The 16,268-nt window shown below is 34.6% G+C and overlaps 3 protein-coding genes across 4 annotated transcripts; all 3 read right to left on the bottom strand.

Annotated features, from left to right (window-relative positions):
* Positions 1-1,016: 1,016 nt before the first annotated feature.
* Positions 1,017-2,030, bottom strand: LOC126674155 (uncharacterized). The gene has a single exon (XM_050368542.1). The coding sequence runs from the start codon at positions 1,817-1,819 to the stop codon at positions 1,055-1,057; it is 765 nt and encodes a 254-aa protein (XP_050224499.1). The 5' UTR covers positions 1,820-2,030; the 3' UTR covers positions 1,017-1,054.
* Positions 2,031-6,831: 4,801 nt separating this feature from the next.
* LOC126673875 (probable UDP-N-acetylglucosamine--peptide N-acetylglucosaminyltransferase SPINDLY) lies at positions 6,832-11,673 on the bottom strand. 2 transcript variants are annotated; one of them, XM_050368186.2, is made up of 12 exons: positions 11,383-11,673; positions 11,038-11,260; positions 10,842-10,934; positions 10,661-10,762; positions 10,407-10,574; positions 10,225-10,313; positions 9,624-9,745; positions 9,308-9,489; positions 8,786-9,070; positions 8,234-8,381; positions 7,743-8,140; positions 6,832-7,597 (listed from the first exon to the last, which is right to left on the bottom strand). In XM_050368186.2, the coding sequence occupies exons 1-11, from the start codon at positions 11,499-11,501 to the stop codon at positions 7,791-7,793; spliced, it is 1,881 nt and encodes a 626-aa protein (XP_050224143.1). In that variant the 5' UTR covers positions 11,502-11,673; the 3' UTR covers positions 6,832-7,597; positions 7,743-7,790. The 2 variants fall into 2 exon arrangements, with proteins under 2 accessions (XP_050224143.1, XP_050224144.1); XM_050368187.2 differs by having other exon boundaries at positions 6,832-7,178.
* An 862-nt stretch (positions 11,674-12,535) lies between these two features.
* LOC126673091 (MA3 DOMAIN-CONTAINING TRANSLATION REGULATORY FACTOR 3-like) lies at positions 12,536-16,232 on the bottom strand. The gene is made up of 4 exons (XM_050367066.1): positions 15,973-16,232; positions 15,534-15,789; positions 14,763-14,857; positions 12,536-14,565 (listed from the first exon to the last, which is right to left on the bottom strand). The coding sequence occupies exons 2-4, from the start codon at positions 15,754-15,756 to the stop codon at positions 12,769-12,771; spliced, it is 2,115 nt and encodes a 704-aa protein (XP_050223023.1). The 5' UTR covers positions 15,757-15,789; positions 15,973-16,232; the 3' UTR covers positions 12,536-12,768.
* Between the last annotated feature and the right edge of the window lie 36 nt (positions 16,233-16,268).

Genomic DNA, 16,268 nt, shown 5'->3' with positions numbered 1-16,268 from the left:
ACAAACAGCTATAAAGATAACATAATTTGGATGCAATTCAAGGAAATTTCCCTTACCTAGAAGCAAACACAGGACTAGTCCTTTTCTTGGTTTCCACATGTTTTGCCCATTAAAACATACCAACTTTCTAACTGTAAATCGGAGATTTTTCTGTTACTAGAGTTTATAAGACTAAATGAGAGCAACTTAGAGGACATGTTTCTATAAAAAAAACTGGGAAAAAATGGAGTTAACTTTGTGAATAATGCTACATTTTACAAATGCTTAATACTTGTGATTTCTGGAAGTGTAAAATTTGAGTTCTTACAAGATTCGTGGCATTCCATTGATGAACTATTGCTTATCCTATTTGTAGCCATATACGTAAAATTGTTATCTGCATCCTATTATGCTGCCAAAATTGTAGAATAATACTTCCTCATTACACAACTTTCTTCTGATTTGTTTTTACCCAACGGCTACTTATCAGGAAAGTGACGTTGAAATCGTCTAGACTTGTTTTTAAATCGGAGCTAACATCAATCTTTCTAGCATAAATAAATTTTATTTTTTTTATAAAAAAAAAGATAAAATCTGTATAAGATAAGTTTATAATAAATTTATTTTAAATAAACATAAATAAGTATGTATCTAACCCCAAATTACATGATCAGTTTAAATTTAACGTATGTGTGAATATATGCATTATCACATTTTTAACAATCGAGTCCTTGTATTAAAAAAATACATGCATTGTATTTTTATATTATCAATTTTCATCCAAATGAAGCCCTTCCGTCCAGTTTCGTTAAAGTAAACACATTAAGTTCATTTCTAACGGAAATGGGCAAAAATAAAATAAGAGGATTCGCTATATTTGTAATTGATAGTGTAGAGACTCAATGTGAATGTTTTTAAATATATGGACCTGATCATTAAAAAGGTGATAGTGCAGTGATGATATATGCGTTATATTTTATAAGCCAATAATTTTTATTGAAATTACTGAGCTAATTGACACTATAAAATCAAATAGAATAATTAAATTAATAGAAAAATAGGTACAAAAATACAATCAAAACCTTAAATTAGTCTTACTCTTTTTCTTAAAGACAACCTCCGTATCAAGCCCAAAACCATCAACTGTTTTAACTTCAACCAGCTCCGATTCCTTAAAAAGCTCCACTAACGGCCCCACACTATACAAATCATTAGCCGAATACTTATCCGCCCGTCTAGATAACGCCACGTGTATAACACAAACCCCGCCACCCTTCAACGTCCGTTCGATCTCCCCAACAAATTTCGACGGATACAAAGCATGATCAAACACGTTAGAGAATTCAAAATCAAACGTCTCATTCTCAAACGGCTGTGCATGGAAGTCTCCCTTAACAACAAGTGGCGGCGACGGCACCAAGTCTATTCCGATGGAGTCGGAGACTCCCACACGGCGGAGAGCCGCCACTTCTTGGCCGACACGAGCGCCAATGGATAAAGCCTTAGAAGAATTGGACAAGAGGCTACGTTGCTTTAATGAATCAAAAAACTGGGCGAACACGTTAACTTTACGGTCCCAGTCGCGAGTTTTCCAAAGCTGACGGAGTTTAGGGTTAAGGGTTTTGTTGAGCTGGTGTTGGATGTATGCATTGTAGGAGGAGTAACCGGGGCGGATGCGTAAACCACCGGAGGAGGTGGAGTTGGCGACGGAGGGTAGGGTTTTCCGGTGGTGGGGAGCTAATGAGGCTATGAAAATGAAGGCGGAAATGGAGAGGATTAGAGAAAGTAAAAATGGTTTGAGGATGAATGGGAGCTTTGAGATGGGCGTGTTCATCACCATTGCTACATTAAATTGAACTGCATCTGATTTTTTTTATGATCATAGAAGTTGACATGCAAATGCTTTTTGTAAGAAAAAACAAGTTTCGTGGGTTGACAGGTTTTTGTAGAGGTGGTGTGTGTTTCTCCTCGTGACTATGTTTCAGAATTTTATAGAGTGATCTTTTTTTTTGAAGGTTTTGTTTTTTCGTTTGGTTTTGTTTGGAATGTGAATGATACTCTTAGCTATTGGTCTTTGATTTGTGAAGTATTTAAATTTAACTGCTGGCGAGTGGAGATGAGTACGGTTCGGTTTGATTTGCGGAAGATCGAAATCGAATCAAATATTTTATAAAAATCAAACCAAACTTCACTGATTTGGTTTATGGCTATTTCAGTTGATAGTTAATTATGGTATAGTTTAGTCGGTTTACTGTTTTAGAAAACAAAACAAAAAATAACATAAATCCACCATTATTATTATTATAAATTTTAAAAATATTTTAATCGTCTTTTTGAGATTTCTTTAATTAAATATAATAATTATTAGTGATGATTTATAATTAATATTATATTTCAATAAATTAAGGAGCTATGGATAATAAATTTAATATTTTAATTTATTTATGAATATACATATAATCAAATGACATCATTTTCGGTCAGTTTGGTGAATAAAACAAATAACTAAAAACTGAAATTTTCATCATAAGATTTAAACCAATCAGGCCATACTTAGATCAATCCACCTTCAGTTCGATCTGGTTCGATTCAATTATACGGCTTGGCTCATTTTTTTAAAGTGCATGATAGATTGATAGGTAAAATTTTATTCATAAATAAATAGGGAGAGATTATTAGGTAAATTTATCCATGTACTAGCCAGTCACATTATGACACATCATTAAAATCGTGACACTATCGTAATTTATTTATTACTCCCTCCGTCCCGTTTAAGAAATCTCATATTCTATTTTCGGATGTCCCATTTAAAAAGTCTCATTACTATTTTTGGAATTTTTTCCATTAAATACCATATTTTACCCTTTTTTAGTCATTTTAAAAAAACAATTTGATATATTCCACTATAATTAATAGGGGCAAACATGAAAAGACAAAAATAATAAATATTTTCTTAGTGAGACTTCTTAAATGTGACGGAGGAAGTACTTTTTTACACTTTTGAATAGTAATATTATTATAGTACCATTATTTTAATGACGTGTTATAATGTACTCCCTCCGTCCCAATAAAGTTGTCCACTTTGAGAATTTTTTTTGTCCCAAAACTCTTGTCCACTTTTAAAAAATAATTAACTGTTACACTCAATTTTCCTATATTATCCTTATTTAAAATCCACTAATAAGTAAATTAAAAATAAATTACAAGTGGACCCTATATTAAATAGGTGTATGACAAGAAAAGTAAGAAATTTTTTACAAAACCCATAAACAATAATTGTTTTTCTTAAACTGTGTGATAAAGGCAAAGTGGACAACTCTATTGGAACGGAGAGAGTAATAGATTTAGTCCATAGATGACGTGGTGGACCGAGTCTACCAAATAATTTCTCATAAAGAGGTATCTATCTAAGAATTTCTTTAAAAGTAGGTTATAGATTGTATTAAAATTCTCCAGCAATTAAATTCATTTTCCTTAGAAAGAGTAGTATAATTATATCATCTAATTAGAGAGATTCTTAGGTAGACTCGGTCTACCACGTCATCTGTAGACTAACCTATCATATTATGACACGTCATTGAAATAGTGGCACTATCGTAATTTTATTTATTACTTATTTACACTTTTGGATAGTAATATTACGATAGTGCCATTATTTTAAGGGGTATTTCTATTAAATAGCACCACCTTTAGCGTTTTTTGCGATTTAAGCCACTACTACAAATTGTCTCAATTATTAGCCCAAACTTTCCAATCTTTTTAATTATTAGCCCAGGTCCCAATTCCGGCATCTGAAATCCCACGTGGCTCGCCGGATTGCCTTGTCAGCGCCAGCGTGGCCTCTTTATGCGACGTCGTTTTGGATTATTTCTACCAAATAACACGAACTACCATTTTGTCTCAAATATTAGCACAATCTTTTAAATATTTTTAAATTTTAGCCTAAAATCTGTTTTCGGCTATTGGAATCCAATGTGCACATTTAAGAATAACTAATGTCGTTTCATGTGTTTCACATTTGGCTCGCAGTGTGACTCGTCAAATTATTAAATAATATTTAAAATAATAGTTAATTAGGAATAATTTATCTTATATAATACTTTGGATGATTAATTTAATAGTTTAACATTTTAAATTGATAATAAAATTTTATAATCATATATAAAGAATTTAAATAAAAAAATCAAATAATAATTAAAATATTAATTTTTTGAAAGTAGTTTTCCTTATTTAGAATTTTATATGATTTACATATAATTAAAATAGTAATTGTTAAATATTTATAATAGTTTATTTTAATTAGTACTCTAAACAATTATCTTAATATAGTAGTTTAATTTAATTAGTACTTTTCTAATAATTATCTCAATAATTTTTAATTAATAATTATATTTTATAAAGTGAAGAAGATAATAACGTAAATGTGCCTGTCCCTCCCCCCTCCCCCGTGGTTTTATACATAGTATTAGCGTTTCGCCACGTGTTACAAATGTGAGCGACACTTACATGATCCGTTATTTAAATTTTAAATTAATTAAAATATTATATATAATATTTTATTTGTAAATAAATTATTATAATTATTTTTATTTAAATATAAACTATGCCACGTTTGTGATATTAATTAATAAGACCCCTTATATATAATATTAATTTATTATTATCACATGTTACGCACATGAGCGACATTTTTATGTCTCGTTATATGTATTAATGTTAATTAAGATATTTACATGAGCCGTTATTTAACTTTAAAATTAATCAAAATATCAAATATAATACTTTGTTTTTAAATAAATTATTTTCATTTACAATTAAAATTAATTAAAATATCAAAATATAATATTCATTTTTAAATAGTAATTGTTTGCATGAGAGCGACATTTATATAACCCGTAAATATATTTATACCAATTAAACTAATTTGTTGCACTTATATGACCCATTATTAAGATGAAGTAGATGCTATTAACTCAGCTACTAATTTATTGTACTTATATGGCTTGACAGTTGATAACATACATAGCATTCAGTAGCTGTGAATAACAATTGATAACATACATAGCATTCTGTAACAGTTGATAGTAACATAGCATACATAGCATTTAGAGTTTGTGACTTTATGGTTGTGATTTTAGGATTGTAAATTTATAACTGTGACGTAGGGTTAGTTGTGATTCCAATAGCCGAAAACAGATTTTAGGCTAAAATTTAAAAATATTTAAAAGGTTGTGCTAATATTTGAGATAAAATGGTAGTTCGTGTTATTTGGTAGAAATAATCCAAAACGACGTCGCATAAAGAGGCCACGCTGGCGCTGACAAGGCAATCCGGCGAGCCACGTGGGATTTCAGATGCCGGAATTGGGACCTGGGCTAATAATTAAAAAGATTGGAAAGTTTGGGCTAATAATTGAGACAATTTGTAGTAGTGGCTTAAATCGCAAAAAACGCTAAAGGTGGTGCTATTTAATAGAAATACCCCTTATTTTAATGACGTGTCATAATGTGATAGGTTTATTCTACGGATGACGTGGTGAACTAAGTCTACCTAAGAATTTCTCTATCTAAGCATATAAAATAAGTACGGAACTCCCTTATCTAGATCATATTCATAAATATGCAATATCTAACCAATTTAAAAAATAAAAATATTTACATATCTTTGTGTATTTTTATGTATTTTAAAAATTTGATTAATTAAGATTATGCATGAACTCTCTCATTCACCCGGTAAAGGTACGAATCTCTCAAGTCTCAACTCTCTTTGCACAAGATATTACCAATACTTGGCAAGCTATATAGTACAAAAAAGTGGAGCAAAATGGCACAAAAATGAATTATATGCACATCTTACTAAGCTTTTATTCGCAAAAAATAGCAGCCAAACGCCCAAACCTATATAAGGCATTCAGGAAAAGTGTGGTGCCTGAGCATAATGATAGTGCAAGGGGCAGATCTACCAGCTACGTTAATGCAAACATCATATAAAATAATGGAAAAAGCTTTGTAACCCAAAGGTTTAGCACGCATGCTAATGCCACTTATTAAGCAAATGATGTTTAATGCTTTTGATAAATTGTGGGAGTAATTGGGAAATAGTGCCATGGCATGGCATATACTATCTCTCTATAAAAAGTGTTAGAGTGGCACTATTGTCAGAGCAATAATTGATAAGGTCAGAGCAAAAAAGTTTATTTTGACGAAATTATCATCTGTATTACTTTCTTCTTATCAATTGAAGGGTGATTTTGTCAAAATAAACTTTTTTATTCTGACCTTATCAATTGTTGCTCTGACAATATCGTCACCCAAAGTTTTATTCACAAGTAATGGAATAGTAATTAGGGTTGAGCAAAATTCCCAACCGCCTGGTTTAACCGACTGAACCGATAATGTTTTATCGGTTTGGTTTGGTGATAAGTGAAGTCGGTTCAATTTTAATTTTGATTTGTTATTTTGGTTTAATTTCAGTTTTTACTTTGGACAATAAATTAACCGAACCCACTAGATAACCAAAAATTTGATTTTTTATATATATAATTTCTCTGTTTATTCTTGTCGTTTTTAACCGAATCTACCGATATTCCAAAAAAATTGCCCTTTTTTAATTTAATTTTGATTCTTTTTTTTTTCAGCTGGTTGAATTTCAATTAAAGTGTAATGGCAGTCGGTTTGGTTTTGAGATGGTCAGTTTAAAAAATTGAACCAACTAATGTATTTTATTTGACAATTTAATGCCTTAGAATTTATCTAGTGCAACCCAAATTTTGTTGGAATGTTTACAAAAACACCCAAAAAAATTTTATAAAATTAACCAACCTGTAATTTGAGAACCCTATAACAATTAGTGTTGTTCTCAACCCAAATCTTCTTTCATATTCTTGTTTCTTTCAAGATTCAATTGTAATTTGTAAATACATTTTCTAAAACTTAAGACACATATCACTTAACAAAGTACTCACTACTTCTCTCTTGTTTTTCTTATCCATTATAAGACGCTGTTCTTCGGTACTTCCCTTCAAATTGGCTCAATTGTTTAGGCTGCCTTGACCATAACGGCACTCTTGGTGCTGCCTTGCAAATTCCCTGACAGGACTCTTGAAACTAGAGGGATTCTCCTCATTGATAGCAGCGGATAAATCCATACACTTAATTCAGAATAGATACTCATTTTTCTTGTTTGAAGAACCACAAGAACTGCCAAATGAGTAAACATAAAGAATAAGGAAAAAGATCATAATTAACAAAAGCAAGGCCCTAGTATCACTCGAAATCTTGAAGCTCCATTCATCGTGACTAACTTGCAGAGGCTCACGGAGAAACAAGTAGTTTGAAGCAACCAATGCTTCTGCAATATCTGCCATCGGTTGCAGTCATAGCAGAATCAAAAGTAAACATAGAAAATGCAGAACTAGCAATTGCCATTTTCTCCAACAAAGTCGTTAGACTCAACCTTTTCGCAAGGTTTCAATATGATGAAGCTTCCAGTTAGGTCCTTTGCTAGAAAATAGAAGCGAGTCTTCTAAAACCTTGGCAGGTGAAGCCAGGCATTGGGGTTTTTGCATGCTCCTCCTTGCCTCATTGGGGTTTTATCATGTAGATTTACAAGAAGACCCCTGTAGTATACTACTCTCAGAATTTTGGCACATTTCAAAAATTAAACATTATTATAGGACAAGGACCAGACAAAGACGAGCGGTTTTCTTAGCAGGATTATATACAAAATTCATGACCCTCATTTCTAGGAAGTAAGTGACCTACCTCAAATTCAGCTTTTAGCAGATAGTAAACTTCAAAAAGACACCAGGCTTAAGCAGTGTTTAATCTCAACATGGCCATTGCCTTGATCATGTTGGATTTGGCTGCATCCAACAATGGGTCTGCCTTAAGAGCTTCGTCAAAACAGAACCTGGCCTCCTCCCATCGACTTTCAGCTACAAACACGAGACCAAGATTGTTATATGCAGGAGCATAGCCTGGTTGGAGCTCCAGAGACTTCGTAAACATTGCCTTGGCACGTTCATATTGCTTTTGCTGCCGATAGAGATTCCCGAGATTGGAAAACATAGTATGTGCCTGTTCAGGTGTTGCCCAAGCCAAAGCCTGTTTATAAACATCTTCAGCCTGTGATGGTTCCTCTGATAATTGAACTGAGATACCTATATAGTATAACAGACTTTAAGAAGAATCCTGAGAGATAAATAGCCAAAATGCGTAAGAAAGATGTAAGGTCAGTTAAAACTTGAAACTACCAAGATTCGACCATGCAGAGCTGCACTCTCCAAACCGAGTGACTGCGACCTTAAGATACTTTTGTGCTGTTTCAAATTGTCGGGAACAGAGACAATGCAGGCCTAGCTGGTGCCACTGCATGCCATCATTGGGGTCCTCAGCTATTGCCTGTTTCATATGCACATACATAATAAAAAGAGCAAGAAAAGTTGCAGATTAAATATTTTGGATATCACATAACTCAGTAACTGGATGTTAAAAACAAATAAACTGTGCACCATGGTAAAAACATAGCACATTTGACCCACCTAATAATTGGAAAGTATTTGTTTCGTCTCCTCCTAATACAATAAGAGGTTTCCTCAACATTTAATAGTTACACTAGATTTCACATGATGCTTTTCTCACTTGCATAAAGTGATATAAGATTCAAAATTCTAACTGAACTGTAACTATAACAGATATATTTTGAGATTCTTGAACTACACAATAATTTGAAATCATTTTTTTAAAGAAAAATTAAAATCACATTCAACGGCCAAATTTAACTCCCCCCATTGTCCAAAAGTTACCTGCTTTAAACTATACAGAGCACGCTCTTCTACATCCACTAGCTCATTTCGTTCAGTTTCAAATGCTGCTGCAATCTCATGGTGAGCTTTGTGTACCATGGAAAGTCCTGCCCATGCAATGGGAATTTCAATTGGAACAGGTTCTCCTTCTCTCAATATGGAAGCCATCTCATTTCCAGCCCAAAAAAGTTGTTCACTAGGATCTTGAGACCTTTCTGCATCCTTTATTCGATGGAATGCAACAGCATATCTAGTAGACATACAGTTGGGCTCTAATTTCGCTGACTGAAAAGCAAAAGACACAGTAAATAAGTAAAAGACAACTCCGGCTTTAACACAAACATGCGAGAGAAAGGCTGAAAGAAGAAAGCACACTTCAATAGCAGATATGGAAGTAAAAGAACATCCCCAATTGTTCATTGCCGAAAAAGCAAAGAGATCTTTCCTAGCAGATATCAAGGAAACCAATGAACAACCTCAACAAAGAAGCAATAGATGAATGTAGCAAGGAGTCAAGAGCACCTTCTCCAAGCACTTGCTGGAACTTCTGTAGTCACCGGTCAAGTAATATGCATTTGCAAGATTGGCCCATATATGTGCTGCTTTAGGGTCCACTTTCAATGCTGCAAGTAGACACTCTTTTGCCACATTGAGAGCTTCAGCATGATCAGCAATAGCACCTTCACCCGCATTTGCCCCAGCACCTAGTAATTTAGAAAAGAGTCTCGTGAAAATTCCCTACAACAATATAACTTACAAGTGACTCATCAAGTCTGGAACGTGAGGAGAGGTCAATAGAGCTCAAGACTCCTGGTGCCAAATTTCACCAAAATCATACCTGCAACAACTGAACCATATTTGCAAAGAATAAGGGCAGCATAGTTGACAAAGGCAGCGGGATGGTTCTGATCTTTAAGGACCAACTCTTGAAAACATTTTGCTGATAGCTCCAAATTTCCACTGTAAGATCAATACTTATGTTTTAGCAGTGGTAATCCAAGAAAATATACTTGAAACCACAACAATGATACAAATTCATTATTGTACAAGCTGAAATACTTGATCCAAACATCCCATATAAATAATGAATGACATAAAACACTATTTTACATACAGCAAAAACAGAGGACTAGCCATATCAATGTTACAAATGTTAATCATCAAGGTTGTTAATGAAATAGTCATTATTATTCTTGATATATGCAGTTTCAAGATTTAAAATTGTGCCAAATGTTGCAGCTAATCATGTGAATTACACACTGCATAGTGCATACTGGATACTAGTTCCCGCTTTAATTGACACCATATAAGAACTTCAAGTTCTTCCTCTCCAATCTATTTGTTTTTCAATCACATTAATATTTCTGCCCCTCATAGTATTTCTCTAATTAAGACAGCATCTACAATGGATGATAGCATAATAAAGACAACTATCTTACCTCTGAAAGTATGCGATCCCCAGGTTTCCATGGCAATCATAGTTGTTAGCATCAATGGCCAATAATGATAACCAAACTGAAATGGCACTCTAGGAAAAAGTAGAAGAAGAAAACTCTATGTCAGTAGAAAATTATGAAAACATAATAACAAATAAATATATATAGCGTTGTTCTTCCAATACCTGCACACGCCCAGATTTCATAAGTATCAAGCCCAGTGTGTTCCAGACAGCTGCTTGTCTTCTGTCTGATTGCATAGACTCTTTTAATCGAGAGAGGATTTCTTCAAGCTCTTTAGCTCCAAGTTCTTTCTCCAAACTGCCATCAGCTGAACTTTCAAGAAGAATGCACTGGACAGTTAATGACACATAAAATGTTAGCATTTAACGACTCCCTTAAATCCCAAGTAAAAATGCAGAACAAAGAGCTAGTTCACCTGAGCATGGTGAATTTGAACGAGTGAAAGCAACTCCGGCCTAGCAACCTCAGCCTCAGAGCGCATCAAAATCTCTTCTGCCTTCTCATAGGCAAACACTGCCTAAAGAAATTTAACAGACATCAAACAAGCATATCAATCAAATATTCAACAAATAATAAATAAAATTCAAAAGATTCACCTTCTGAGGTTGGCCCAGACGTTGATACATAAGACCGAGAATAAAATGAGCATGAGCATTTTTCGGCATCTTCCTCGCAACATGCACCAAACCCTAGGATACATATTAAAGTACATCAATCAAACGGAACATACAACCATTTGTAAGAAAAACAAAACAAAGCAATCAAGTAACAAATAGGAAGACGAATACTGACAGTTTTAAGAGTGCTGACTTTTTCTTCACGAGACGAGATAGACGACTGACCGAACTGATCGGCATCAGCATCAGGTCCATAATCAAGAGAACCAGCATCTAATAATTTACTACTATTATTACTATTTCTGGAACGACATTTCCCTAATTTGTTGAATCTTTTACTTTCAATTTCCACTGCTGTATTACATGTTTTATCTTGAGCAATTTCATCACTTGTAAACCTAAACAACAGTTCATTATAAAAAATTATAGCCTAAACAAGCAAACAGAAAACAAAACAGAATATAAAACGCTAAGCTGAGCTACTAAAAATTATAATTAACAATTGAAATGAAGATACAACCTAGTGAGGTGAACAGAAGAATCGTTAGCGTCGGTCTCCGGAGGATCGGCGTTAAGGTCAGCTAGCATCCCAAATTTTGGAGGCTGAGACGGTGTTGAGGCGTCCACTTCCATTGACATGTATGTAGTCACAGAGTTATTGACTTCTGATTTTGTAGTAGTAGCTGCTAATTGGAGCTCCGGTTCAGGTATTTGCTGATGTTCTGGAGAGAACCGGAGGAAGATGACTTGAACCAGGTTTTTGGTTCGTTTTCTAGGTTTCTATTAGGAATAATTGCATAGTTTCGTAACATTATTTTCTTGTGTTTTCATTATTTTAAAATTTTCTACTTATATAATATTATTGATTTAATTTATTTTTGTTAGGTCTTGAGTTATTTTTAAGATTTTGAAGTAATTTTATTTTTTTATAATTTTTTATTTTTACAGTTTTTTTTCTTTCAGAATTGCAGTTTTATTTTGATTTTCAGCAAAAATATTATATTATTTTTGCTTTTCTTTTTCTATTATTTCTATATTTGGTATTTTTCTACAATTTTATAATACTAATTCTATATCTGTTTTGATTTCCTACAATTTATACTACAATAATCATAGTATAATTTTATATTGGTTTTGAGATTATTCGTCAAATTTGACAAACTTTAGATTCAATTCTATAATTGTATTTTTATTTTGAATATCTCAACAGTTTTACTTCTTTACACTCCACAAATCGATATTTGCTAGATAAAAATAACAATCAAATCTTCTATTTTATTTTAATTTTGATAATTTCAGGTCCAAAAGTAATTTTCCGCCACCAAGCGATGTTGTTTTGGCAATTTAATAATAAACAAAACAAAACCAATACAAAGCGTTGGCTCAGAAATTGTTAAAATATATAAAAAAATTATACAATTATTTAACAAATTTTATACACAGGCATAAAGCACTTAAATAGATAAAGATAAGGCTTTTCGATGCAAATAACCTAAAAAGGAACAAATGATTTAAAAAAAATCAATAATCTAAATTCTAGAGAGCTCTCTCTTTTAAAAATTTGGCAGGTTTGTTGGCACTGTAGGGGGACTCCTAGCAGTGCAATATCTCACATTCCCTCAGCATAATACTCCCAAATCTACGTTAATAGTAACAGCAAAGAACCAAAAAGCTTGATAAGAGAACGTACTCCTAAATCTATGTCAATAGTAATACCAAAGAACCAAATTTATACAATGACCCGGATCCAACAGAATCTCCATCAAATGACCACAAAGGGATAACAAAAGGAAAACAGAAACCTCAAATTCCGTATCTAGCTATCCACCTTTGAAGCACAGGGACATTTTAAAAGCAACAGGCAACAACAAACATGAGCCAGACTACACACAAATGTAAATTCAACTCAAGCAGTTGCAGCCAGTGATGACCCAAAAGACGATTGGAGCCAACCCTTCTTCTGAGCATACTCAACATAGAAACTGAATTTCTCCTCCGCATTTGGAATATCGAGAGCCAGATCATCGAGCCCCTCCTTGATGCGTGCCAAGCCTTTGGTCATCTGATTGGTAGTAATCAGACCCTCGTTGAAACAAGCTTGTAACAGATCCAGCATCCTGTCGTTCTTCTTTTCCATAGCCATAACCAATGCCTTTTTCACCACTTCATGGTTGAAGAATGGCATTCCGAGGTCACGGATGCATTGGCAAGCCTCATTCACGACCCCCCCACTTTCAAATTCCTCAAGTAGCTTCATTATCTTGTCCTTTGCATCCTCAACAGCCCAGCCAGTTCCACCTCCCCAGCACCTCAGGATCCTCTCACCTGCATGACGGGCAGCAACAAGTGATCGAGCCATTGAGACAGTCTCGCTCCCACTGCAATTTGGAGTCAATTTGCTGCCTATTTCCTCTAGATTCAGCGGAACCAAGACATCATCAATCACAGCCCTAGCCAGAAAAAGAGCAAGTTCATTTGAAGCATCCAATATGTCCAATGCTGTATCCTCAGCGGATTCCAGGAGCATGACAAAGCCACTAACTATGTCATCTGTCGAGAAAATCTCAACGTGCAATGCTGAAAGCAGGACAGATGCCATTTCTTTCTCCCTGTTCTTTCTATCCATAGCAAGAGTTATGAGCTTTTTCAAGAAAATTGGATTATACTCGGGCATGCCAAGATCTTCAAGACTTCGAATTAGTTCAGGAATGTCATCTGACAAAAAATACTCATGAATTATTGTGACAATTTCTCCCTTGTATTTCCTCAACTTTATATCTTCAGTTTGTCCTTGTCCATCTTCACTGGATGACTTCATGAACGATGCATCCAGCCAACCCTCAGATATAGCCTTCGGAACAAGTGATTGGAACAGTTTTTTTGCAGAAGGAATGTCAAGAGCAAGGTCATCGAGGCTTTCAGCTAACCGAGCAAAACCCTTAGTCATTTGACTGGAACTTATCAGGCCTTCCTCAGAAGCTTCCTTCAGCAGCTTTAGCATAAACGGTTCAGCACTTCGACTCTCCATGGAAAGAATTAAAGCCCTCTTAACGACCTCGTGATGAAAGAATGAAACGCCCAATTCTCTTATGCACCTGCATGCCTCAAAAGCATCCCCATTCTCCACATATTCCCTCAAGAGATCAGCAATCTTTTTCTTTACTTCCTCAACAGTGATATGAGTGCTACCACCCCACCTCCTTTCCACAAGTTCTGCATGGTGTGGAGCCGAGAGATAGCTCTTCTCAGCAGTTTGAATAACCTGAAATCCCTTTGAGGAATCCACAAGGGTCTTCTTCGCTCTAGTGAGAAAAACTGGAGGAAGGATATCATCTACCACAGCGCGAGCTAAAAACAAAGCAAGGATATCAACTGCATCCAGAATATCCACAGCAAGATCATCAGCTGCCTCAAGAAGTATGACAAATCCATCCTTAATGTGGGATGGACTGATGACATCCGCATACAGTGTAGATAGTAAAACAGAAGCCATTTCCTTCTCCTTATCATGTCTGTCCATGGCCATGGAAACGAGCCGCTTAATGACAAATGGATGATATTGGCTTGAGCCAAGTTCCCTGAGGTCAGATGCTGCCACTTCGACATCACCTGTACTGAAGTATTCCTCTATTATAGAAGTAACAGCCTTCTTGTAATCATCTAAAGGATTTGAGATGGTAGCCTCAACAAGCTCATAAGGCTCCTATTAAAAAGAAGATGACAGTTAACAAAATGAATTGTAGGCTGTGTCACTGCCAAAAAAATAAAGCAAAGATGTAAATGGGTAAAAAAAGGCAGGGACACCCGGTATAGAAGTAAGCTGTTAGCATGAAGGCTTTCCAATGGCTAAGATGTAACAGCGTAACACCAAGAACTAAAATTGCAATGAACAGCAATTACCTCACCACTGTCATAGTTGGGATCATTCCTATCAATATGGGAATCACCATCAGTATCAAGCAGTTTGCCCCATGTACCCTTACCGCCACCACCATCTGACACCAAAAATTAAACAGGATAACCAATTCTCAGAATGAAGTTTGACATCTAGATCAATTGATGCCAAGAAAACATAACCTCAATTATAACCAAACACAAAACAAATCTACAACAAGAAGAGTCATAGAAGAATTACCAACTCCAGCAGTCTGCAAAACCACAAGCCACCTGCATTAAGTCTACGAATAACATAGATACAGACTGCTCTGAGTTACTTAATGCTACTTTTCCATTTATTTAAAAACAAAGCAATTTGTTTGTCATTTATGCTTTGGGTGATTCCTTTAATCAGCAAAGTAAATCAGCTATTTGCATAATTATCAAACTGCATTCAACGCCATCGAGTGAACAGTTTCCGCATATCTGATATACAGTTGTCCTCTGACTCGCTTCAAAGTTGAAAGGCAAAACAAAAATACAACACACAAACAGCCAGGCTAACCTAAATAAACACTTTCTTTTCACATAGAAACATAACTAGCACTCGCTGAATAAGTCAATTGCATCAAATCACAAAGTTGTTCAATAAAAAAATGCCAATATAATTCATATTATCAAACAAAATACAACTAAAATAATAAAACGTTCATACACCAAATATTAAACACAAATACATACAGTCATTAAATCTGAACAAATGTATATATTAAAGAAAGAAATAGAAAAACATACCCTTCTTGACACGGATACACTTGCCAGAGTGTGACCTACGCACATGCCTCCCAGCATTCCCAGCATTCGGAGCTTTACCAGAAGCAGCCGGAACTCGTAAATGATGCTCAGCCAGCAAAGAGGACGGAGATTTCGGTGACGATGACAATATCTCCACATTTTGAGTCGCTAGTTTCATTATTTCTCTCTGCTCCTCCGTTAAAAATGCTTCACTCGTCGCCATTGTTTAATCCTTTTCTTTCCACAGTCGCTATATCTAAATTAAAGATTTAAAAACAAAATAAAATAAAAAAACAATCAGAATCTTGCAGAAAACAATTAAAAAAAGTAAAACCTAGGAATTTTAAAATTGTATTTTCCCTCCGTTTCTAAGCAGCCAAACAAACACTATATAAACGCCGCCATTACCGATAATAAAAAAGAAAACAAGAGAAAGAACCTGAAGGAGGATGGAATTAGAAGCTCCGAATCCGACACTTCAGTGCTTGGCCCGGATCTCGAGCCAAGGCAAAAGAAGCAATCGGATCTCACCAAAACGGCGGCGTTCCGATCCAAAACGAGAAATAAGAGTATAAATGAAAAGGAATGAATGTAAAACCCTAGATCAAATGGATAATATAAAAGAAGAATGAAGTTTGTATTTTAATGGTGCCTGTCTTTATCTGTTTATGGTAGAAGAGAGAGAGAAATGGATGAGAATGAAAAATGGGGGAGAAATTATAAAACACTATTTAT

This window comes from Mercurialis annua, linkage group LG3, assembly GCF_937616625.2.
Source record: "Mercurialis annua linkage group LG3, ddMerAnnu1.2, whole genome shotgun sequence".
NCBI lineage: Eukaryota > Viridiplantae > Streptophyta > Magnoliopsida > Malpighiales > Euphorbiaceae > Mercurialis > Mercurialis annua.
This window is presented reverse-complemented; position numbering and strand designations above follow the sequence as displayed.